This window comes from Quercus lobata, chromosome 12, assembly GCF_001633185.2.
Source record: "Quercus lobata isolate SW786 chromosome 12, ValleyOak3.0 Primary Assembly, whole genome shotgun sequence".
NCBI classification, from domain to species: domain Eukaryota; kingdom Viridiplantae; phylum Streptophyta; class Magnoliopsida; order Fagales; family Fagaceae; genus Quercus; species Quercus lobata.
The window spans coordinates 20108315-20133336 of NC_044915.1; the positions used below are offsets into that span (position 1 = coordinate 20108315).

The 25022-nt window shown below is 37.3% G+C and overlaps 2 protein-coding genes across 2 annotated transcripts; one reads left to right on the plus strand and one right to left on the minus strand.

Moving 5' to 3' along the window:
* Positions 1 to 9321: 9321 nt before the first annotated feature.
* Positions 9322 to 10779, plus strand: LOC115970760 (universal stress protein A-like protein). Its single transcript, XM_031090364.1, has 4 exons — positions 9322 to 9683; positions 9874 to 9983; positions 10220 to 10338; positions 10484 to 10779. The coding sequence occupies exons 1-4, from the start codon at positions 9500 to 9502 to the stop codon at positions 10566 to 10568; spliced, it is 498 nt and encodes a 165-aa protein (XP_030946224.1). The 5' UTR covers positions 9322 to 9499; the 3' UTR covers positions 10569 to 10779.
* A 12486-nt stretch (positions 10780 to 23265) lies between these two features.
* LOC115970365 lies at positions 23266 to 24075 on the minus strand. The gene is made up of 2 exons (XM_031090005.1): positions 23618 to 24075; positions 23266 to 23527 (listed from the first exon to the last, which is right to left on the minus strand). Exons 1-2 carry the CDS (start codon positions 24073 to 24075, stop codon positions 23266 to 23268), a joined length of 720 nt encoding a protein of 239 aa, XP_030945865.1.
* Between the last annotated feature and the right edge of the window lie 947 nt (positions 24076 to 25022).

Genomic DNA, 25022 nt, shown 5'->3' on the forward strand with positions numbered 1-25022 from the left:
AATTTGATAAAATAATAATTACCATAAATACTATAGATTTTGTAATATCACAATGGTTTGATATTATCACTTTTTTATACTATATTTCCATGTTTGCTTTTGTAGGGTCTCGATTTACAGTCCAAGCCCAAAACGTATGGGACGTTGGCCTAATGAACCCAGTACAATAAATTTGTAGAGTGGGTTGAATAACTAAACTCTAATGAATTGAACAACGAATAGATTTAATTTGAATGACTGTCAAACACAGATAAAAGATTTGATCTTAATATATTTTCAGTCCGAGGAGATCCCTCTTGTATAAATTAATCACAAATGGATACAAAGATAACTTAGATTGCTACATTCTTTTTCTCTCTATTTTTCTCGGTCTCCCCTCCATGAAGAGTCTTTCACATTCTATATCCTTTTTTAGACCATCTTCATCCTACACTTGTTGATCATCCGAGCCCTTACATGAGTACATGTCCCATCAAATACCCTTTCTGGTTTTCTGTGAGTTTTGGTAGCCAAGGTAGCACTGTTCAGAGGCCTTCTTCACATAAATACGGCCAGAAAAGTAGCTGCAGTGCATTTAATGCAGTGGTGACAGCTTTCCTTTAGATTTTTTTAGATTTCATTCTTTCTCGTATGTTCATGAGGCATGTCCATATCATTGGAGTTTCTTGGAGGATCACTCTAATTGTTGGAGTACATATTTTGAACTATATTCATAATGTCCAAGGAGGAGTTTGTCCTCGGACAATCTTTCATTTGTTTCCTATCGATGAGACTTTAACTATAAATATCTAATAATTATTTGCTCCTCCTCAGACCTATCAACGTTTTCGGACAAAACCTAAGGCCCAATATACGATCTTAGGCTCTCACCCCTACAGCTTTTTAATGAAAACGTATAACTTTTTTTTGAAGAATAACTAAAACATAAATATAATGAACAAAAGCAAATAATAAAGATGTAACCATTTAAAGTTTTATGCAATAACTTAGGCGCTAAGGTTGAACTGCATTGACGTTCTTCTCTCTATATATATATATATATATATATTTTTTTTTTTCAATCTGCTAATCTCTTTATTTTATATACATACTAGCATTTAACAAGTGCAACAAACAAATCTTTTTTACATATTTAAAATACAATCAACTACACATGACAATACGATAAAATACTTTAAAATTCACCCAGGTAATGTTGTACATCCATTCGTTTGTCCTACTTGTAATTATGCTATTTATAAAATTCATTGAGATAAACACAACTTTAATAAATGCTTTCTGCAGATCTATAATAATCAAGAAAACTAAGAAGAGCATATTCAGTAATCATATAAGGTAAAATTCCAATGTATAGATACAAAGAAACAATCTTTCAATTTCTATATGTAGAAATACTCAAAAAGCAAAATTTAAATGTGGACAAACCGGAATCAACCTTAATGGAAAAAAAAACCACCTTAAATTCTATAAATTTGGTGGTCTTCGCTTCAATCCTGTGTGGTTGCAAATTGTACGAATAATTATGTAGGTTTGGGACTGAGCATGCATGTTTGGTATGAAAACAATAAAGTTTAAAGTATTTTCAAATTGTGTAACGGTCAGGCTTTTGTGATTTAAATTGTCTTTATGGTAAAGTTTTAAGTAGGCTTTTTTCCTACATGGCAGAACATCCTTAATGGTAAGAATCAACTTTCTCTTGACTTCTACTTATATATATATATATATATATATATATATTCCTTCAGATTTTTGTTGTTTTTTTCTTTCTTAAGAGGCTAGAAAGTTTCGAAGTTGTGTGTTTGGTCTAACCAGAGGAGCAACAAATATGAAAATCCAACATGAACTCATTTGGAAAAGAGTTATTTTCATTGGTTTGGTGAAAAAAAAAAATTTGAAGTATGTGGACCTTTTATTTCCCTAAGCATCATCTTCTTCTCGTTTAAAATTATCATTGCCGCTTTCAAAATTGGGCATTTTTTTCATGGTGATAATGATCTTAAACTTTTTTTTTTTTTAGAATACTAAGTATTTTTAATACACATACGGGAAGAGAGGAGAAATTTTTTTTAAACAAACTTACAGTGGTATATATCCAAAATGGCCTAACTCTTGGATATACATTATAGACTTTAAACCTCTTTAACTCACACTCATTTTTCAATGTGAAATTAACTCACTAATTTTTCTTTTCAGGATCTCAAACATGATTGATTTGGAACTCTCATGAAAATTTTGCATTAGCTACAAAATTAGTTCTAAGAAAGACTGCCCTTGAGGCCTTGAGTACTTTGCACAAAATAAATTTTTTTACTTGTAATAAAAAACAATCATTTTTGTAATCAGCATATGCAGGCAACTATAATAATTAGAAGCTAGATGATGATTACCGCTTTTTTTTTTTAATTAAAGTCGATAGTTTTTATTTAACCATCATTAACTAGAAAATTTATTGAAAAGTACTCTCTAGTATTACTACTAAGCTTATCAACATGAATAGATGGGAAATTTTCAAAGCCCAAATATTCCTACAACATTAGTGAATTTATTTGAAGGTATTATTTAGAGCTTAACTTAAAACATGTTACATTCTCCAAAAAAAAAAAAAAAAAAATAAAACTTAAAACATGTTATGCCAAGCATATCCTATATATTCTTAGTATTTCAATTTTATAATATAACAAAGTTTTTTTTTTTTTGAGGAATCTATTCCAATCCATTTTGTGATGACTCAAAAACCATTCACATGCATTATTTGAATAAGTCATATGATTCATTTAATAGGTCGTGCACCAAAACTATACATAGATTATTTTATCAATTGTCGCATGTATGAAAGGAAGAGACAATTTTTTTTCCTTTATTATATAAGGATGCTACACTACCTCACTAATCATGTATTGTGCTTAAGCAAAATGACTAGATGAATATCAAACTACATTCTTTCTCCCAAAAAAAAAAAAAACTACATAGTACATACATCCTCCAATAAGACATGAAAGATAAAATTACTATAAAAAAAAACCTAACTAAAGGTATTAAAAAATATTGATTGTAAAAATATGCCTTTATCATTTAAAAAAAAAATTATCAATAACTGTAGAGGCACAAAAATTTTACAACTATCAAAGTAAAGTTGTAAACAGTAGGTAGAAATTATTAATGATGAATCCAAATAAGATTTTTGCTAACCCGATTATTATGAAAAATAATACTAAAACTTGTGTATTTAGTATTTTTATTTATTATTTACAAAAGCCTCACCTTGTCATAAACTTCTTTTTAGGGTCTGTTTGGGATTTGTTTATTTTGCTGAAACTAAAAACTTTTTGATGAAAGTACTGTAGATAAATGTAAAAATTAGCTGAAATAGTATATTGGAACTCATAAATAGTATCAAAAAGTATAGTAGGGTCTATGAATAGTAACAAAAATAAGCTAAATAGTAAAATAAGCTGGTTTTTTAATTTGGAGCCAAACGCATACGTAGGGTCTGTTTGAGATCTACTTATTTTGCTAAAACTGAATTTTTTTTTGCTGAAGTACTGTAAATAAAGGTAAAAGTTACTTAAAATAATATAATGAGACACATAAATAGTATTAAAAAATATAATAAAGCCTACAAATAATAGTAAAAATAAAGTTAATAGTAAGATAAAGTAGCTTTTTCATTTGAATTCAAGCTCGCCCTTGATATTTTCAATTAAGGACAGAGGGGCAGAGTTGTCACATAGATTTAATATTTTCCATTAGACAGACTGAAAATTATTGCAATGAAAATGACCTTTTTATTTTATATATATTTAATTGTTATACCCTTTCTTGTCCCTCGTTGCCATTTCAAAATTCTCCTTTCCAGGTTTGAATGTAGAACCTACGATCTCCAATCAACGGCCCAAATCATTTAAACTTCAAAAAATTTAAACTCTGGGCCCCACTTTTAGATTAGAAAATAGAAAACGCGGTCACCGAAAAGTATCCGTATGAGTAGCCACTAGCTAGCTGTGATTTATTGGGCACACTCGCTAATTATCTATTTTTTCTCCCTCTCAATGTTTTATTTTATTTTATTAACAATATCTAAAGATTACAAAGACAAATATAAGTTAAAGTAGAATTAATATTTGGTGTCAATAATTTTTGATAACTTATTTATTAAATATAAGATAAAAAAATATATATTTTTGATAGTTTTTATAAAAATTGGTTGAGTTTTAAAAAGGTAGTTTTGTTATTTTTATTTTTATTATTTAAAGCTGAGATGAAAAACAAAAAAAATCTTTACTGACACATTATTAATATTATTAGTTTTGTTATCATTTATTATTATTATTTTCCAAAATAATTTTATGTTTCAACTATTCATTACTAAGATTAGCTTTATGATTTAAAAAAAGAAAAGAAAAGAGATTAGCTTTATGAAAATGGCATAAATATCACGCTTATTACAACCAATCTATTGATGACACGTAAAAAGACAAAGAATTCTTGTAAGTACACGTGGCGTTGATAGCATGGCCTGTAGCGGCACGATCAAACAAAATAATTAGATAATATATGGTAGTTTTCTCGTACTATTTTATTTCCCACTTAATTAATATATTAATTTTGCATATAAAAAATAAATTTCCTTTTTTTTTTGGTTAAAAAAAAATAAAAAAAAATTTCCATGAAAGACGTGGACAGCGCAATCCTAATTATAAGTGGACGGGTAAGATCAGGTTGACGATGTTAACATCAATGGCCCCACAGGCACAGGGCATACCAACTTGCTTAAAGGTTCAAAAATCAAATGCAATATCCCTTTGGATTGTGCCATTTGATTTGCATATAATTAGACAAATCCAAAATTGTAGGGTAGGCGATAAGAACAAGAAGGGATAAGCACAGATGTCAGCACCCACACATACCTAAAGATCAAGTGTGTGTATATATATGTATATATATATATATATATTTTTTTTTTTTTTCATTCAAAAATACCATAAACGAACACATTTTGAAATTCAAATCATTTACACTCATTTGCCACAAAGTGCTTTGATCATGTGGTTTAGTAAGCTTGATTATCAAAGTTTTTTTTTTTTTTTTTTTTTTTTTTTTTTAAAATTAAATACTATTCTATTTCGATTAAAATTCTATTATCAAAATTTTTGAAAAAAATATAATTTTTTTTTAAATTTTTTTTGAAATTATTTTAATATGGTGAATTTATGGTTTTTAATAGAACCACGTTAACCTTTATAATAACACATGTTGTTAAAAAAGAAAAATACATTAGTGATTGATTGATTCCGCATCCTTTCTAGGTACAAATTTAAAATAAAAATAATTTATCACCCTACATTCACATATTCAAAGAAACAAATCTTTTTATAATTAAATCAAAGTAAGTTTTGAGTATTTTTATTGATATTCATAGTAAATTCTGTTTAAATAAGCTTATTTTTTTTATAATACATTTTTTACTATACAACTTTTTAAGAACTCACTCATTATATATATATATATACACACACAAAAATAAATTCAAGAATTGTCAATTAGTTGAATACTAAAATTTTCTTTTGAAAATATTAAAATGTGTCAACTAGTTAAATTACAAGACTTATGTCAATTAAACGAGTACTTAAAATACTTTTTTCCTTTAAAAGGAAGGGTAGGGGGGGAGCATTTAAATAAAAAAAAAAAAAAATTAAATGAATTGCTTAGGCACACGAAAGTATTACAGGCCTATCAAGTAAAAGCTGTACTCGCTTTGAGAAACATTAGCGTTGGTCTGATATAAAAGTTTGACGAGTCTCCACTTGTCTATGACAAAGGATGATTGTGAATTTAACAACCTGACCAGGAATGAGAGTGGTTGAAGAACCCTTAGCTTCAAAGTTCATTTATGGACTACTATCGCAGAGAAGGACTTTCAGATAAGGTGGCCCATGACTTTTGGTTAAATATGTTTATTTTAATAAGCCATGGCCCGATATTTTTAAGTTTTTATTAGGTCCAGTCTTAATTAAAGTCTTACTTTAAAGGTCACGTCCATTTGGATTAGGCCTAGGCGTAAAGCCCAGCCTGATACAGTTAGAACATCCAATCCATTGATGTCTTTTTCTTTTCTTTTACTAAACATGTGACTCGGACTTATAAACCATGCAGCAAGATAAACTGATTTTAAGTTGTTGCTTAATTGTGCATCCAACGCCACAAATAGAGGCCTTATAGTTCAACTTACACCTCCTAATGTTTTTAATAATAATATCTAGGATTCAAATACTCCATCTCAAAACTGTCGAATTATCCACACAAAAAAAGAGCTAATTGTGATTAGGGAGAAAATAGGATATTTTTACAATTTTGGTAGTACTTGGCCTTAGCCCAAACTTTAAGGATAATTTCTGTATTTACCCTAAAATTTTTGTGTTTAGGTTCATATTTAGGGAATGGGATAATTACAGTAAACCCACCTGGGGTTAGGCTCGTTTACACTGTGCCTACCCGTGGTTCAAAACTTATCACTTTGCCCACCTGAGGTGCCTTCCGTTAGGGATCTGTTACCAACCTCTCCATTTGCCGCTAGAAAAACACATTTTTAAAGAAAAACAAACATAACAAAGATCAAAAAGTTAGGACTTTTTATTGCTTAAGAACTTCTTTGAGAACAAAACACAGGAATAGCAAAGATCAAATGCTATTCCTGATTAAAAGTGATTTCATTGAGCATTTGTTTTTTTTATTTTTGTTTTTTTTTATAGATCTCTCCAACTTTTATTCAAACCAAACCAAACCCAAAAAAAAAAAAAAAAAAATTCCAAATCCCAGAAAACAAATTACGAGAAATATATTTTGCTGTTGATCCTTGTCCTCCATTCCAAATCCATTCTCTGCAACCAGTCCGAAGACCGCGATCTTGCGTTCGTGAGATCGCGTTGTCGTGAGATCGCGACGTTGATCGCGATCTCGCCTTCGCGAGATCGTGCCGGCGAGATCGCGATCCGTTCGCGAGATCGCGAACGTTGATGATTTTTTTCTGGGTTGTGGCTTGTGTTTTTCTGGATTTGTGTTTTCCTTATTCTTTTCCAAACACCAGAAAATATTGGGTTTTCCACGTTTGGGTTCTTTTGTGAATTCTTTTGTGAATTCTTTTTTGGGTTCTGTAATTGCTTCCTAATCCACGTTTCAATGGATTTTCCAAGTGTGGAGCATGTAATTGGATTGTTAGGAACTACTTGATGAAGTCTTTATTGAAGGAATTGTCCTATACTTCCACCTCTGCGTGATCCTCCTGATTAAAAGGGATTTCATTGAGCATTTGATCTGTGCTATTCCTATGTTTTGTTCTTATAGAAGTTCTTAAGAAATAAAAACCCTACTTTTTGATCTTTGTTATGTTTGTTTTTCTTTAAAAATGTGTTTTTCTAACGGCAAACGGAGAGGTGGGTAACAGATCCCTAACGAAAGGCACCTCAAGTGGGCAAAGTGATAAGTTTTGAACCACGGGTAGGTACAGTGTAAACGGGCCTAACCACAGGTGGGTTTACTGTAATTATCCCTTAGGGAATTGAATGCCAAAATAAAAAAATCTTACTTGGATTAGAAGAACCCGAATTAAGTAGTCAAGTTTATTTCTCGTTTTACACTAAGGATTAGTGTCACTAGTCATGGCTAGTTTGGTCTTTGATTTGTCATTCTAGATGGCAAAGTGTCAAGTTCATTCGTTACCAACAACAGGAGGGCCAAGCCCAAGCAGCTGAAGCTGTCACACTGCAGTAGGAGTAGCCTTCTAAACGAGCAGTCATTATCTAAATAAGAAAAAGAACTCTTCTGTTCCTTCCTTACCTCTTAAGCAAAAATATTCTTTTCCATGCAAGGAAATTTAAGAATATAGTTTTAGGCTATAGGGATTAGCGTGGTTTTGAAACCACTCGCTAATGGATCAGGAAATGAGGTCCTCCTTTGCAGTTAATACCCTATAGAAAATGACACCACCTTTCATTTCAAGTTGCACAAGTAATATCAAAGACAGAAACCAATTTGGACTATCCAGTGTTTTATTTCAATTATTTGCATTTTTCGGGTGTTTAAAATGACCATTTCCTGCTTTTTACAATGAACCAAGCAGCCCAATAGTTTCATTTGGTTTGACCTTCATCAAAAGGTAAATATGAAATTCCAAAATTTTCCCATTAATTTCTTTACAAGGTTTCTCTCCAAACTAGTATAGAAAGAAACCTTTTAAACTCATCATATATTTTTTTATTTGTTGTGAATTTTGAAAATCAAAAGGTTGGATTGCACGTTTTTTATGTTCTCAACACGCATGTCAAATTTCGCTAAAATAAGATGTTATCTATTGTTCGATCAATAAACTTATTTTTTATGTACAATTTTAAATTACAAAAATTTGAAATTTTAATTTTTTATTGATAACATTGCTATTGATCTTTGATTTTTTTTAAATTTTGTAAGAATGAATAATATAATAAGAACATGCAATTCAATGATTAGATTTTCAAAATTCACATTCAGTAAAAAAAAGAAAAAAAGAAAAAAAAAGGAGGAATTTGATGAGTTTTTCTTCAAGAAAACTTTCCTTAATTTATAATCATCTTATTTGGAGATATTTGTGATGAAATTCCATTTTTTTTTTCCATCAATTTATACTCATTTTATTAGGAGATATTTGTGATAGAACCTATTAGGCGTAGTAATTGATCGTCCAAAAAAAAACAAAAATGACGCTTTCTATGGTTCAATTTGAGGGGTCTTGGTCTTGAATTATGTGTGTGAATTTAATGAATCTAGTTGTATCATTAGCCCATTATCCTTCCTCAAAAAAGAAAAAAAAGAAAGGAAAAGAAAAAAAGCCCATTATCCAAACGGGTAAACGGCTAGCCCAAATTCTGGAATCTATCAGGGAAACTTGGTACTTACTCTCTCAAGGAATAAGACAGTATAAAATCATTCATGAAGAATGTGACACCTGTCACCCGCTAGTGGATTATTGGATCAGCTTATGAATGCAACATATAAGGTATGCTTAGCTCCACTTGGCTTTCTCTCAAAAAAAAAAAAAAGGCTCCACTTGGCTAGTTAGATATTTGGTTGTGGCTAAGCTTTGCTCAGCAAGATGTTGACCTTTAGATGTACCAGAAAAAAAGCATGGTACGACTATTGGTTTTGGTTTAGTAATGTTCATCCTAACCAAAAAGGTTTTTCCACTTGTTTTGTTATATTTTCATTAATGTTTGACTAACAGACAGCCTTTTTAGTTTCGAACCCATGACAAATAATACTGTAAATTTTATGTAAATTAATCTAAAATTCCCACAGAACTTGAAAACAGGAAGACACTGACTAACAAAGCCCACAACAACTGACAGCTATAAATGTTGATTCCTTTTCTCTTTGTTATCAACATTTTAAGGCTGGGAAATTACTAAGAGCCATATATATTAGAGACTTGAGGCTAAACACTCTTTTTATTTTTTTAAGGTCATAGAGAATGGAAGGAACATATATGAAGAACACAGAGAGCAAGATTGTGGTGGCAGTGGATGAGAGCAAGGAGAGCATGCATGCCTTGTCATGGTGTCTCAGCAACCTTGTTTCTCATAATAGCAGGAACACCCTTGTGCTTCTCTATGTGAAACCACCACCTCCTGTATACACCTCCTTTGATGCTGCAGGTTTGCAATTGTTTCTTACTTTAGAGAAGTTTTTATAGTCTTGATTACTGAATATAAAGTCACTATATGGTTTTAGTTTAATCTCGATTTGAACTGAAATGAAACAACAAAATTAGTCTGCAAGAAGTAATTTCTGTGGCCAATTTTTAGTGCATCCATATTAATAGAGAAAGATTACTTGATTTTACAGGGTATGTGTTTTCAAGTGATATTATTTCAGCCTTGGAAAAATATGGCAGTGACCTGGTGAATTCAGTGATGACAAGAGCAGAATCTGTCATCAGGAGCAACGGCACCAATGTAATCCTCTCTTATTTGATACACCAGCCTTTTTAGTTCAAAAAGTACAGGGACATAAACAATTTCATAACTACTTAAATAAATTCTTGTGATTGGTTTCTAATAAAAGTTGTTTAGTGTTGGGGTTGTATGAAAATGATATTGTTTCAATGACAACTTACCACCTTATCAAGTTATGAAAAATATTGTGAAAAAGTGTTCCTAGTATTGATCAGTTATTGATGGACTCTCTGCAGATAAACGTGGAGAAAATAACTGGAAGTGGAGAAGCCAAGGATGTGATATGTAGTATTGTGAACAAACTTGGGGCTGACACCCTAGTAATGGGAAGCCACGGATATGGCTTTTTTAAAAGGTACCAAAATACACATTAAGTTTATGGTATTGTTTGAGTGATGATGATCATTTTCAATTAACTCAGAACTCTTACCTTATTCTTATTATTTTGGGTTCTTTGTCTATTAGGATCAAAGAAATGACTTCTCTTTTTATATTAGCAGGGCTCTTCTTGGGAGTGTGAGTGACTACTGTGCTAAGCATGTGAAGTGTCCTGTGGTGATCGTGAAGCATACAGATGATAAATGAGTTTCTAGATGTCCTTTTCTTAGCTTATGATTATGAATGAGTATTCACCACCCAGACTTGGCTTGGTGATTGTAATCAGTGGCTTAAGGCTTAGTTGTCCAAATCTTGCCAGAAAAAAAAAAAAAAAAAAAAGACAAAAGAAATAATAGTGATTATTCTGGTTTTCTATAAGCATATATAGTTGTATATATAAGAAAATTTTATATGTTAATGTCTTACTAGAAACAGAGCACAACATTGCATAAAAGGATGTGGTTGCATCAAAAGAAAGATACGGGAATGGCAAATTATGCTTTGTTCCCAATAGAAAAAATGCACCAATAATAAAACTGAAATGATATAAAGTTTATGGTATGTGATTCCTAGTATTTACTTAAATGAAACAAGAATGCTAAGACTTTGAAGAGAATTGGTACAGCTGTTTGCTAATTCTACAGAATCATATTCTCATTTCACCCTTTTGAAAATCAACTTTTGACTTTAAGCTCCAGAAGGATGCATGACAAGATGAAATTTCTAGCTAAAGACAACTTTCTTATTAGAATGAACATCAATTGAAAAATGTTAGCAGAGAATATTAGAACAAGACAAGGTATTACCAAAGTTTATATGCAAAAGTAGGCCCCAATACCACTGGCAGACACTGCCAAAACAACTGGTTTACAATCTAAACAGCTCAGCTAATCAGTTATCTAAACAATACTAGAAATTAATATATTCTTCCACCTCTCAAAGGACAATATGATACATTATAATGTACAGTAGCTATTAATACAATTCTCTCTACCAACCTATAACATGTGAATCTTGAATTCTTTCCTTTGTTCTTTGACGTAATGTAAACACAAAAATTAGAGAGAATGTAGTTCTTTAAGACAAAATTTTCCTCAAATTCATTATGTGGCGATTCATAAAACCATCCATGTGTATTAATCACATGATTCATTAAATTAATTAAATAAGTGGATGGTTGTTCAAGTCTCCATATAATAGGTTTGAGGTATTTTTCTCCAAACTTGTTTGGAGATAAAATTTGTCCTAATTGTTATTTGTTTTCTTTCAGGTGAAAAGGTACATTCTTATTATTCTTTAATATCAAAAGGCATGACAGAAAGAGCATCTCTCCTCCCCTCTCTCACTTTCCAACTAAAAATTCACATGAGAAAGCGAAGCCTAAATAAAGCAACAAATCCTATCTAATGCCATAGCAGAAGGCTTCAACTTCCACCAAAATTAAGGCCACAATAATAGAAAAAAGAAAAAAGAAAAAAAAAGAAAGAAATATACAAATTGGAAATTTCCACTACAATGTCACTAGTTTATACCAAACATTCAACTCTGTCAACCATACTCAAATACAAAGTAGACAAGCTAGGAGGAAGGACTACCTGCACACACTCGAGGTGCTACCAAACTGAGTCAAACCGGTTGATTGCCTAACAGCTGTACAGGATCATTAATACACAATTCCTTATATATTCAGGAGTGTAGAAGTGGACCCTTTGGATGGAAAATCAAATACTTGTAGCACAACAAATCACTACTTCATCACTATACGATGTCCTTAATCATTGTACTCCCAAGACCACCCACTAGGTTTGAGTATTCGGCAATTATTTCCATAGGGCAGCTTCATTTTTCCTCTGAACAAAGATGATCCAGATACAAAACAATAACCTCAACACACTGACAATTGTAACTACTAAGGTAGCAGGGTAACCCTCAAAAGAATAGTATGCAAAGCAATGGGCATAGCATCTCCAAGTTTTTTTTTTTTTTTTGGATTGGTAAATTACATGCACTCAATGGGTCTTGAACCCAAAACCTTGGCCACCAACCCATTATTATGAGAGGAGGAGGAAGTACCAATTAAGCCATGGCTTATTGGTCAAAAATCTACAAGGTTTTTGACTCCCTTAATAAGTGCCTAAGAGGTCATTATCACCAACACGTATATACAAACAGAGCCAGTACTCTTGAGGGATCTCTAGATCCCTCGTTTAAGTACTTCAATTACTATACAGAGATTCATGTTGAATTAACCATGAAGCACTCGTGTTGTGGGCCTCTCTACACCTCTATTCTTCAGTTGATAGCAAGCATCCCTTAGACATGGTTCTTCAAACAAACTCAAAAAAGTGAACTTAAAACTAATCTTCTATGTAGTCTTTCCACCATGAATCTTACTTATTGGAGGTTTCAAAATAAAATAACAAGACACTACAATTAAAAAAGAAGAAGACAGAGAGGCAGTGTTATTTTTGTAGTTCATATTACCGAATCTCCTCTTCATTGGTATGATGCTGCTTACAGCCATAGGTCTTGGTTCCTAACCAATCCTGCCTAATTGCTTTGGACATGAGACCTTGGCCACACAAGGTTTGCTTAAAATAAGTCATCAACAACTAGCCCATTGTGCCTATCAATGACTAGTTACATTCATGGACAATAATGTGGCATAGTGGATTGCTATGTAAAAGCTACATGACACAATCTAAACGCTATTACTCTATTAGATGTGGCAGAACAACTACAAAGACATATTGTGGTGGCACCTTCACCTCAATGTTCCTTAGTGCTATCAACCAAGAAGCTTTTCCCCCATAAAATCACTTGGGAAAGCACTAGGAAGACCCTGGATTAGAAAAAACCGACAACAATATCAACCCAGCTCATACTAGCTAAGAAGACCTTAATTTATCAAGATCTAATATAAAATGCCTAGAATGTACTACTTTTTAAAATCTCATTTATTGTTTAGATACAGGTTTTTAAAACATACCCACTTTTAAAAATAAGTGTCCTAAAATAAGCTATACCAAACTAAAATTTTTTTAGCTTTTTGCCTTTTGCTTTTGTTCTCAGTTTTGTTTTTTTATTTTTTATTTTATTAATTTTAATTAACTAAACTATATATTTTTAAAAATAAACTAGTTTTTAATTTTTTTTTGTCACATATTTAACATAAAAACTACTAAAACTATACATTTTTGTATCATATTTAGCAAATATAGTTCTACAAAATCTAATACAAAACTTTTTTCTTTTTTCAGAATCAAATCTAAAATAAAACTTGTGGTACCCAAACCCAGTGGTCCTTCCTTTAGGGATGGAGAATTCAGACTCCCAATTTATTTGTTGGTGGGTTTCCTTACACTACTACTAGTTATTGTCTCAAACGCTGCCTTAATAGCCCAATCCTCTAATCTTCTTTGTATAAGCCTAATCCTTACTCACTTCGATTCCTCCTCTCTCTCTCTTTTTCTCTTGTTATCTCACACTCCTCTTTGTGTTTGTCAACCCCTTTTCACTCTTCCTCACTTCTTTTTTATAGTCTCCCCTTAGTGGAGACTCAACTGATTACTTCTCTACCTTATCCCACGTGGCCCCCACTTCTGCCCAGAATCCCTCGTAAATTGACCCATTTTGAAAATTTTCTTGAAACTTACAGTAGACACCAAACAGCGTTCGACAGTGGATTCCCCCAAGGCACTAATGGTGTTCAGCTACCGACCCCATATTTGACTAGTGAGTCTTCAGTCATACCTAGCCCCTTTGTTGACATCGGGCCAAGCCCAGTTCAACAACTACTAGCTATCCCCGAGTACTGATCCTATGTCCACAAATTACGGTTACTAGGCTAGGCCTATCCCAACAATGCTGGGTCAGTCTTGGTTATTGACCCTAGGTCCCTACAAAATTTAATAACTTTTTTTTTCTTTTTTTTTTTGAGAAAGTAAAACTTAATAACTTGGTTAGCTAACATTGACCTATTAGGTAATTCTCAGAGGCACGCAAACAATGAATCATGCTATAGAGAAAGTCACTGCCAACAACAATACCTTTAAAGAGGAATATTGTTAGTTGAGCATTCTAAAAAAATAAAAGAATTGCATATATGGAATAAAAAAAAAAACAAAATTTAGTTACAAAATTGGTTGTAGCCTAAGGTTACAACTTTACTTAATAAAATAAATATTATTTCATATTTTGAAATCTAATTGTTAAATTGCATGTTCTTTTTGCTCTTAATACACGTGCTAAGTTTTGTATCAATCGGATATTATTTACTCTATGATTTATAAACTTATCTTTTATGCATAATTTTAAATTACAAAAACTTGCAATTTAAACAATTTATTGATGACATAGCTATTGGTCTTTAATTTTCTAGAAATTTTGCAAGCATGGAGGATGTAAGGACTTGGTTTGGACTCCTAACCCAACGGGTATATGGACTTAGGCACAAAACAGCCCAAAACAATAAATTTGTAGAGAATGGGTTGGAAAACTGGGCCTTCGTGAACCAGATAACAGAAAAATAGATTTTGATGCTTAAAAAGAGAAAGATAAAAGGAGTTGGTTAAGGAATAATGCTTTCGGATTGGTCCGAGAACACTGATTCTTGAACATTAGCTCTTAAAACTTTATTACAGATTTTGTTTACAGTTTTTTCCCTCCCTCTTTCAAGGAGGGTCTTTCACGTTATATAGACCTCACTAGACTATCTTGATCCTACAGTAGTTAATCATTTGAGCCCTTACTTAAGTACCTGTCCCATCAGACACCCTCTTTGTCTTTCTGTGAGTTGCTTTTGCCAAGGCAGCACTGTTTAGGCACAAAACAGCCCAAAACAATAAATTTGTAGAGAATGGGTTGGAAAACTGGGCCTTCGTGAACCAGATAACAGAAAAATAGATTTTGATGCTTAAAAAGAGAAAGATAAAAGGAGTTGGTTAAGGAATAACGCTTTCGGATTGGTCCGAGAACACTGATTCTTGAACATTAGCTCTTAAAACTTTATTACAGATTTTGTTTACAGTTTTTTCCCTCCCTCTTTCAAGGAGGGTCTTTCACGTTATATAGACCTCACTAGACTATCTTGATCCTACACTTATTGATCATTTGAGCCCTTACTTAAGTACCTGTTCCATCAGACACCCTCTTTGACTTTCTGTGAGTTGCTTTTGCCAAGGCAGCACTGTTTAGAGGTCTTCTTCACATAAATACGGCCAGAAAAGTAGATGTAGTGCATTTAATGTGGTGATAGCAACTTTCCCTTAGATATTTTGAGTTTTCTTCCTTCTTGCACGTTCATGAGACACGTTCCTATTGTTGGAGCTTTTTAGAGGATTACCTTAGTTGCTAGAATGCATGCTTGAGCTTCATTCATCATATCTGAAGAGGAGTTCCTCTTTGGATCACCTTCCGTTCGTTCCTCATTTATAAGACTTTCACTGGAGGCTTCTGATATCTGCTTGCTTCTCCTCGGACTATCCAGTGTTCCCAAACAAAGGCCCAAGGCCCAACATGTCATTCTGGGCCTTATTCTCACAATAGCCCTTCAAAATCCTGGTTTTTCCCTCTTATTCGAGGAGAAAATGTGGGATTTTGATTCCCAAAAGATGAAGTCAGTTTATCCCTTGATTTACACGTGTGAGAGTATAGTTTAATGTGCCTTATAATTGCTGCTGTTGTTTCGAAGTTCGTAAGGCGTTATTGATTGCTCCAGACGACGCCTTGTTCCCCAGATTTGATGGTGAGGCGCATATCCAACGGTGGACCTTTTTCTTCAAAGTTCGAGCGGGATAACTCCCATTTAATCTCTCCCCCTATAAAAGGCGCTTGAAGGACTTCTCTCTCCTCATTTTACAAAAGCTTTCAAATTTTCAAGAACTTTCAACTTCTCTAGAACTCTCTGCAGTATCGCTCATTCGTTTTTCGTAAGTTTTCACTTCTTCCTTAGACTGTTTTCTCCTCGGCTCTTTTTTCTTTCGAAAGACTTTTTAGTGCCCCTTGCGTTTGCTTAGATGGGTAGGTTCGAGTACTTAGTAGACTCCCCGGCCGCTATGGAGGGTTTCAGGGCCAAGTACCGTATTCTGCAGGGAGTAGCTCTGCAATATTGTGCCCCAGACCGAATTCTTACTGATAGAGAAGTAGGTGAGGTTGTCATTCTGATGATTGCCTTCTTAGAGAGAGGAATGACGCTACCCATGGGTAGGGTAACTAGGGACTACCTCATTAACCACAGGCTGACTCCTTACCAGTGCGCCCCCAACCTCTTTAGGGTCTTGGGTTATGTAGATGCTCTCAACGAGCAAATGGGCTTGGGGCTTACGTGGCTTGATGTGGTCCACCTGTACGAGTGCCATAAGCTCGCCGGTATGGGGTATTACCTAAGGTCCCGGTCCGACATCGTCAGACTGATATCGTGCCTTCCTAAGTCAAACAAGGTTATGAAGGACAATTACCTCCTAGTCTTCGGGGAGTGGCATGACGGTCTTCACTGCCCAACTCAGGCGAGGGATCCAGGTGGGGTGCATTAGGATTAGGTCCCGCAGTTTAGTTTCCTTGATATTCCATCTTCTCGGATGATAGTTTTGTTGTCCTAACCAACGTTTCTTTCTCGGATGATTTTTTTGCAAACAAAAACCACATCGCTTCTAGGCGAAGTCTGGTGAACGTACTGGCCCTTAACAAACTGCTGAGATCTGAGGTATTCATAAGCGAGGATGGACAACTACGGGTTGCTCCTTTAATTTTGGACTACGAGCCTCTATCTCGTATATTTTAGGACGTAGGTCAAGCAATAAAGGTTGGTGATCCTCGGTTGAACCGGATAGACGTCTCTAAGCTAGGATTTCTTGCTCGGGGAGATCTTCCACCCGTCCAATTGCCTATCCAGCGTGTTCCCCAGGAGGTAACTGCTCTAAGAGAAGGGACAAATTTTGCACACTTGTCCCTCTCGGCTGAGATAGACCAGTTTCGCCTTGAGGATGAAGGTGAAGCTTCAGGCGGGCCGATAATACTCTCGGAGTCCGAGGCCGATATTGACAGGCTTTTGGCAGCCAACACTCCAAGTCTGGTGGTTACTCAAATTGACTTTGAATTCGAGGAAGAAGAAATGGCCTTAAACAAGAGGAGAAGCCTGCGAGACTTCATGGCCTTCAGGAATAAGGGGGCAACTTCACAAGAAGTACCCAAATCCCAAGTTCCTGCAACTCTTCCTCCCCTTCCCGCTCCTCTCCCTATCGATCTAGGCCTGCATGCGATGAGGGACCTAAAGAAGAAAAGGCCGCTACAAGAGATTGAGGAGGGAGAGTTGCCCCTTCAGAAAGGCACGAAACAGCAAAAGACTGCTAAGGATCCAAAGGATAAGAGGTCCTCATCCGTGGACAGCCAAGAAGAGCAGAACCAGGCCGAGGTGCGCCTAGCATAGCGTGTGTGGTCGCCTCGACTATAGGTTGACGGGGTTGCGATTTTGTGGAATGCCTCTGTTAGGGAGTATCAGAGAGGTCATTTCGTGCATGTGGCTGAGTCCTTGGAGCAGCCACTTCTCTTGCCCAAGGATATGGAGGCCTTGAGGAAGCTGAAGTAGCACGACCTTTTCTTATCCCTAAAAAGGGACCTTGCTCTAGTAAGTCCAAATTCTCGTCCTTTTTATTTACTTTAGCACTAGTATGTAGATATTGTTCTCGTCTGTTTGCAAGGGATGACATTATTGTTCTTATGCAGATTACCCAGGAGGTTTATATGGCCAAGGAGTGGGTTAACAGAGCTAGAAACGATGCCAAGCATGAGGCTAACCTTCGTCTTGATACCGATAAGGATTTGGGGGCCGCAAAGGAGGAGAATAAAGATTTGGCCACTAAACTGACCGCTTCGGAGAGGGATCGGAATAGCGCCCTGGCTGGTTTAAAGAATGCTGAGACTCAAGTCGAGGATCAGCGTAAATTTCTTTATCAAATAGAGATAGAGCTAGCCACTTCTAAGCAACTTGTGCTGGATTTGAAGGCGGAGTTGCAGAAGGCCAGAGAGGCAGCTTAGCTGCAAAGGAGGCATTGGAGGCCGAGAAGCAAGCAGCATATACCTTGGCGTAGAGGAGACACAAGCCAGGCTAACTGAGGAGCTGGCTGAGGCATACAGGGACTACTGCGATGCCACATGGGCTGAAACCTTTAACATTGCAGGAGTTCTTGCAGACTCAGAGTGGAGGCAGCAGGGAAAGACCTTTTACCACCCTGATATCCATGTGATCCCGAGCGGCCTTCCACTTCCTTCTACCTTTGCCCCTGAGTCTTTGGAGCAGCCTTTGACTACTCAAACTGCAATCCTTCTTCCCGAGGTTCCTCAAGGATCCAGCCTGGCCGGTGACCAATTATAAGGGGTCGAGGGGCCTAAAGATTAGGGCAAGGGTAAGGAGAAAAAGTCCCCCTCCAAAGTCAAAGATGCCGCCAAGGGCAAGGATGCTGCAGCTAAGGCAAAAGAAGTAGAGGCCGGGACTAAGGAAGTTAGTAATAAGGCCAAGGATGCTCCTTCCTCTCAGCTAGGCCAGCAAGAAGATCCTCCTGCTCCCAGGGCGAAGGCTTAGAACTTAGGAACTTTTTGTAGTACTTAGGGATTTTGTGGTGACACTTTATCTGAATGTAATGTACTCATCTTATTTAATAGAAATGTCTTTCTTTCTTTCTCTTTTTTTATTTTTTATTTTTTATTTTTTTATTATCTCAGAAATCCCTTGCACTTTTATTTTATATGTTTTGAGGATTATCACCATCATGAATAGCGTTGTGTCATTGCTACCTTATACTTAAAAACAGATAACAATACGTTAGTAACTATTGGGCCGATCTAATTGAGTACTAGCCATATACGAGTTGACCACATCTCCTGATACAATAGCGTTCTATTTAAACACTTATAAAAAATGTAATAGTGTATTAATTTTTCCAAAGCATCTGGTCAAAGGACTTCAGGCATGACTAAGGTTCTGTTTAAACACTTGTAAAAAACGTAATAGTGAATTTCCCCAAAGCATCTGGTCTGAGGACTTCAGGCATGACTAAGGTTCTGTTTAAACACTTATAAAGGAAGAACAACGTACTTATACAATGAATGGACGTATTGACAAAGAAAGCTTTCATTAATAATAGTACATTTTCAGGTTGTTTACATTCTAAGGGCGTGGTATTACATATTCATCTAAGTCTTCTAAGAAATACGCTCCTATACCAGCCACTAAGGTGATGCGGTACGGTCCTTTCCAATTGGGCCCTAGCTTTCCCCATGCTGGGTTCTTTGCAGTACTTAGGACCTTTCTTAATACTAAGTCACCCGGCGCTAATGGCCTTAGCTTCACGTTGGCATCGTATCCTTGCTTGAGCTTGTGTTGGTAGTATGCCAATTGAACCATTGCGTTCTCCCTTCTTTCTTCAATAAAGTTTAAACTCTTTTCTAGTAATTCACTTTTATTGCTCATATTGAAAGAGCTAGTCCTTAGTGTAGGGAAGCTGTTCTCTAGAGGAATAACTGCCTCGGCGCCGTATGTCATTGAAAAGGGAGTTTCCCCAGTGGATCTGCGAGGTGTGGTTCGGTATGCCCAGAGGACATGTGACAGTTCTTCTACCCATTTTCCCTTAGCATCGTCTAATCTCTTCTTGAGTCCAGTCACTATGACCTTGTTAATGGCCTCGGCTTGACCATTCCCTTGGGGATAGACTGGGGTAAAGTATCCGTTCTTGATTCCCAAGTCACACCAGTATCTCCTGAAAGATTTGCTATCGAATTGAAGGTCATTGTCCGAGATAAGGGTATGAGGGACTCCGAATCGGGTGACAATTATACAAACTTCTTGGCATCCACATCCCTGATGTTTGCCAAGGGCTCAGCTTCTACCCATTTGGTGAAGTAGTCCGTGCCGACTAGTAGGTATCTCTTGTTCCCTGCTTCTTTGGGGAAAAGGCTTACGATGTCTTAGCCCCAGTGCACGAATGGCCAAGGGCTATATAGAGGATTAAGGACTCCTCCCGGTTGATGCATGTTTGGCGCGAACCTTTGACATTGATCGCATTTCTTTACGTATTCCTGTGCTTCCTTTTGCATTTTTGGCCACTGGTAGTTTTGAGTGATGACCTTGTGTGCCAAAGATCTACCTCTGGTGTGGCTTCCATAGATCCCCTCGTGTAGCTCCTTTAGCAGTAATTCTGTTACTTTAGGATGTATGCACAACAAGTGGGGCCTGGAAAACGAGCATTTGTATAACTTTTGGTTCTCAAACAGCCAGAATCGAAGAGCCTTCCTACGCACCTTTACTGCTTCTGATTTTTCCTCAAGTAGGATGTCGTCCTTCAAGAATGATATTATGGGGTCCATCCAGCTAGGCCGCACCCTAACTTAGTGAACATGGATCATTTCTTTCTCGACCCCTGCTGGTTTGTACAAATCTTCCACAAGGATGACCTGAGGAAGACCTTGTGCCGAAGAGGTAGCAAGCATGGCCAGGGAGTCAGCATGGGTGTTTCCACTTCTGGGGATGTGCAACAAGTTGAAAGATTCGAATCCTGACCGTAGGTGTCCCACCTGACTTAAGTACCTTTGCATTCTTTCGTCTTTCGCCTCAAATTCTCCTTTTACTTGGCCAACAACTAATCTTGAGTCCGACAACATCTCTATTGCCTTCCCACCCATTTTCTGAACCATGGTCATTCCCATTAGTAGGGCCTCATACTCAGCCTCGTTATTTGTGGCCGAGAGTCCCAGTCTTAGTGACTTCTCAATAGTGATCTTCTTGGGGGATATTAGTACTAATCCCACCCCGGACCCCTTTTGGTTTGCTGTGCCATCGACGTACACTTTCCAGGATAGTGGATCCTGCTGGGAGATCGTGCCAACCGATTTTCCATCCATGTGTTGTGCTTCTGTCACTTCTTCTAATGGGGGTTCGGCGAACTTGGTCACTAGGTCCACGAGGACCTGGCCCTTGACAGAGGTACGAGGCATGTACTTGATATCAAAAACTTCTAGGATCATGCCCCATTTAACAATCCTCCTTGTGTAATCAGCATTTCAAAGTATAGCTTTGAGTGGGAGCTGAGTCAGGACGACAACTGTATGCGCTTGGAAGTAATGGGGAAGCTTTCGTGTGCCAAGCACCACCGCCAAGACGGCCTTTTCTAGAGGTAAATACCGAACCTCGGCCTCGTGTAGTGATTTGTTTACATAGTAAACTGGCTGTTGTACGCCATTATCAACTTGTAGCAATACCAAACTTACAGTGTGAGGGGCTATGGCGATGTATGCGAATAGGACCTCATCCACTTCAGGACTAGACATGATAGGTGGCCGCGATAAGTATTCTTTAAGTTGTTGGAAAGCCAACGCACACTCTTTAGTCCATTCAAATCCTTTCCACATTTTCATCAAAAGGAAGAAAGGTCTGCACCTATTCGCCGACCGAGAAATAAACCGATTCAGGGTAGCAGCCATTCCTATAAGCTTCTGAACCTCTTTGGGATTCTGGGGTGGTTGTAAACTGTTAATGACTTTGATTTGATCGGGGTTGACCTCAATACCTTGGTGAGTCACTATGTATCCCAGGAACTTGCTTGATTCGATACCAAACGAGCACTTGGAAGCGTTTAGGTGCAACCTATGTTTCCTCAGGATTTCAAAGATGCCCCCGAGGTCTGTAACGTGCTTGGACACCACCTTACTTTTCACCACCATGTCGTCTATGTAGACCTCAATGCTTTTGCCCAACTGGGGTTCAAACATTCTTGTCATCATCCTTTAATAGGTTGACCCTACGTTCTTTAAGCCGAATGGCATCACCTTATAGTGGTAGTTTCCAGTGGGAGTGACAAACGTTGTTTTTTCTTGATCGTCCAAGGCGAATGGTATTTGATGATATCCTTGAAAGGTGTCTAAGAAGCTCATCCGAGGATGGCCTACCGTTGCATCCGAGGATGGCCTACTGTTAATGGCTTTGATTTGATCGAGGTTGACCTCAATACCCCGGTGAGTCACTATGTATCTCAGGAACTTGCCTGATCTGATACCAAATGAGCACTTGGAAGGATTTAGGCGCAACCTATGTTTCCTCAGGATTTCAAAGATGCCCTTGAGGTCTGTAACGTGCTTGGACACCACCTTACTTTTCACCACCATGTCATCTATGTAGACCTCAATGCTTTTGCCCAACTGGGGTTCAAACATTCTTGTCATCATCCTTTGATAGGTTGACCCTGCGTTCTTTAAGCCGAATGACATCACCTTATAGTGGTAGTTTCCAGTGGGAGTGACAAACACTGTTTTTTCTTGATCGTCCAAGGCGAATGGTATTTGATGATATCCTTGAAAGGCGTCTAAGAAGCTCATCTGAGGATGGCCTACCGTTGCATCTACCAATTGGTCTATTTGAGGCATAGGGAAGGGATCTTTTGGGCAGGCCTTATTCAAATCTGTGAAGTCCACACATACTTGCCACTTCCCGCTCTTCTTCTTCACTACTACGGTATTAGACCTCCTTGATAGCCCCTGCCTTTTTAAGTTTCGTCACCTCTTCCCTGACAGCTTTTGCATGTTCTTTGGATGGGTGTCGGGGCGGTTGCTTCTTGGGAATGACGGATGGGTTAACGTTTAAATGATGTTAGATAAAATCTGGATCCACCCCCGGAGCCTTATAAGCGTCCCATGGAAACACATCAATGTTTCTTTTAAGGAATACCAATAGTTCCTCCTTCTCTTGAGGGGGTAGTTGAGCCCTGACCTGAAAGAACTTCTCCGGATCACCACCTATGACAAATTTTTTCAAATCCTCACATTTGGGCTCTTCGGCTGGTTCATGGGATGGCAACTCCGGAGTTTTTGATTGCTATAAGTCCTTTTTGGCAGTGGCCTAGGAGCTAGTTACATGTTGCTATGAGATGGCGGCCACAAGGCATTGCCGAGCCACAGGTTGATTTCCCACAATTTCTTCGACGCGGCCCCCCGAGGGGTATTTTACTTTCTGGTGCAGGGTGGATGAAACGGCTTCCAGAGCATGGAGCCAGGGTCTGGCCACAATAGCCGTGTAGGGGGAATAGGCATCCATCACAATGAAGTTTACCTCCACCACTTTCAAACCAGTCTGTATAGGTAATCTGATCTGACCCTTTCGAATAACAGTCTTCCCCTCGAAACTAATCAGAGGGAATTGTAGGTTGTCAAGTCCTCGGGTTTTAACCTTAGTCCCTTGTACAGGTCGGGGCACATGACCTCAACAGTGCTACCTTGGTCCACTAACACTCTTCACATCATACCCTCCTATCTTGAGTGTGACCACTAGAGCATCATCGTGGGGTTGAATGGTTCTGATCTTGTCCTCGTCCGAGAAGCCCAAAACTGGTCGGATTTCCACTCTGGCTTTTTTAGGCTTCAGATTATTGCTCTTGGTAGAAAGTCGAGCTACAGACATTACTCTGGAGAGGTAGGAACCGGTCCTACCGGGAGCAGTGAAGATGGCATTGATCCTTCCCAAGGGCAGTCTTGAAGAATCATCTCTCCTGGGTTCTGAATTTGTTTGGCCCCCTCGGCTATTGGAGTGATGCAACAGATGTTTCAGCTTCCCTTCTCGGACCAGCTGGTCCAAATGGTCCCACAAATTCCTACAATCCTCTGTAGTGTGCCCTTGGTCCTGATGGTACTGGCAATAAAGGTTCTGGTTTTGTCTCAGGGGATTCCCAGCCATCTTGTTTAGCCATTTGAAGAATGGTTCGTTCTTAACCTTCTCCAGAACCTAGTGCATCGGTTCTCGGAACACTACATTGACCGCCTGAGTGTTGGTAGGTCCTGATTGACCAGTAAAATCTCTCCGTGGCCGGCTGTTATTATATCGGTCCAACCTAAAATCTCTCATCTCCTGAGGGATAACCTTATCCTTTTTTTTGGCCATTTGAAGAACGGTTCATTCTTAACCTTCTCAAGAACCTGGTGCACCGGTTCTCGGAACACTGCATTGACCGCCTGAGTGTTGGTAGGTCCTGATTGACCAGCAAAATCTCTCCGTGGCCAGCTGTTATTATATCGGTTTGACCTGAAATCCCTCATCTCCTGAGGGATAACCTTATCCTTTCTTTTACCTATTTATTGGTCTTCCTCGACCCTTTTATACTTGTCAATACGGTCCATGAGTTAGCCAGATTGGTGACAGGTTTTCCCGTTAGGGACTTCCTTAAGCCATGCTGGGTAGGGAGGCCGCTCTTGAAGGTACTGATGGCGATGTCTTCTAAGTTACCGTCCATCTCATTGTACATCTCCCAATATCTGTCCGAGTATGTTTTCAGGGTCTCTCCCTCTCTCATACTCAAGGATAGTAGGGAAGATAGGGGTCGAGGGACTCTGCTGTACGTGATGAAGCAAGAACCAAATGCCTGGGTGAGCTCCTTAAAGGAGCTTATGGAATCAACCTTCAAGCTGTCAAACCATCTCATTGCTACGAGTCCTAGGTTGGATGAGAAGACTTTGCACATCAGGGTTTCGTCTCTGGAATGGACGACCATTCTCTAATTGAAGTGGCTCACATGCTCTATGGGGTCTGTTTTGCCATTATACATGGTAAACGTGGGTTGACTGAACCGCCGGGGGAGTTCTGCTCACTCAATTCTTCACGTGAAAGGCGACCTAGAGATTTGATCC

Coding starts and splice junctions, on each gene's coding strand:
- LOC115970760 (XM_031090364.1), top strand. CDS start 9,500: ATGGAAGGAACATATATGAAGAACACAGAGAGCAAGATTGTGGTGGCA. Junction 9,684..9,873: donor CACCTCCTTTGATGCTGCAG/GTTTGCAATTGT, acceptor TTGATTTTACAG/GGTATGTGTTTTCAAGTGAT. Junction 9,984..10,219: donor TCAGGAGCAACGGCACCAAT/GTAATCCTCTCT, acceptor GACTCTCTGCAG/ATAAACGTGGAGAAAATAAC.
- LOC115970365 (XM_031090005.1), bottom strand. CDS start 24,075: ATGGCTGGGAATCCCCTGAGACAAAACCAGAACCTTTATTGCCAGTAC. Junction 23,528..23,617: donor AAGAGTGTTAGTGGACCAAG/GTAGCACTGTTG, acceptor CCCTCTGATTAG/TTTCGAGGGGAAGACTGTTA.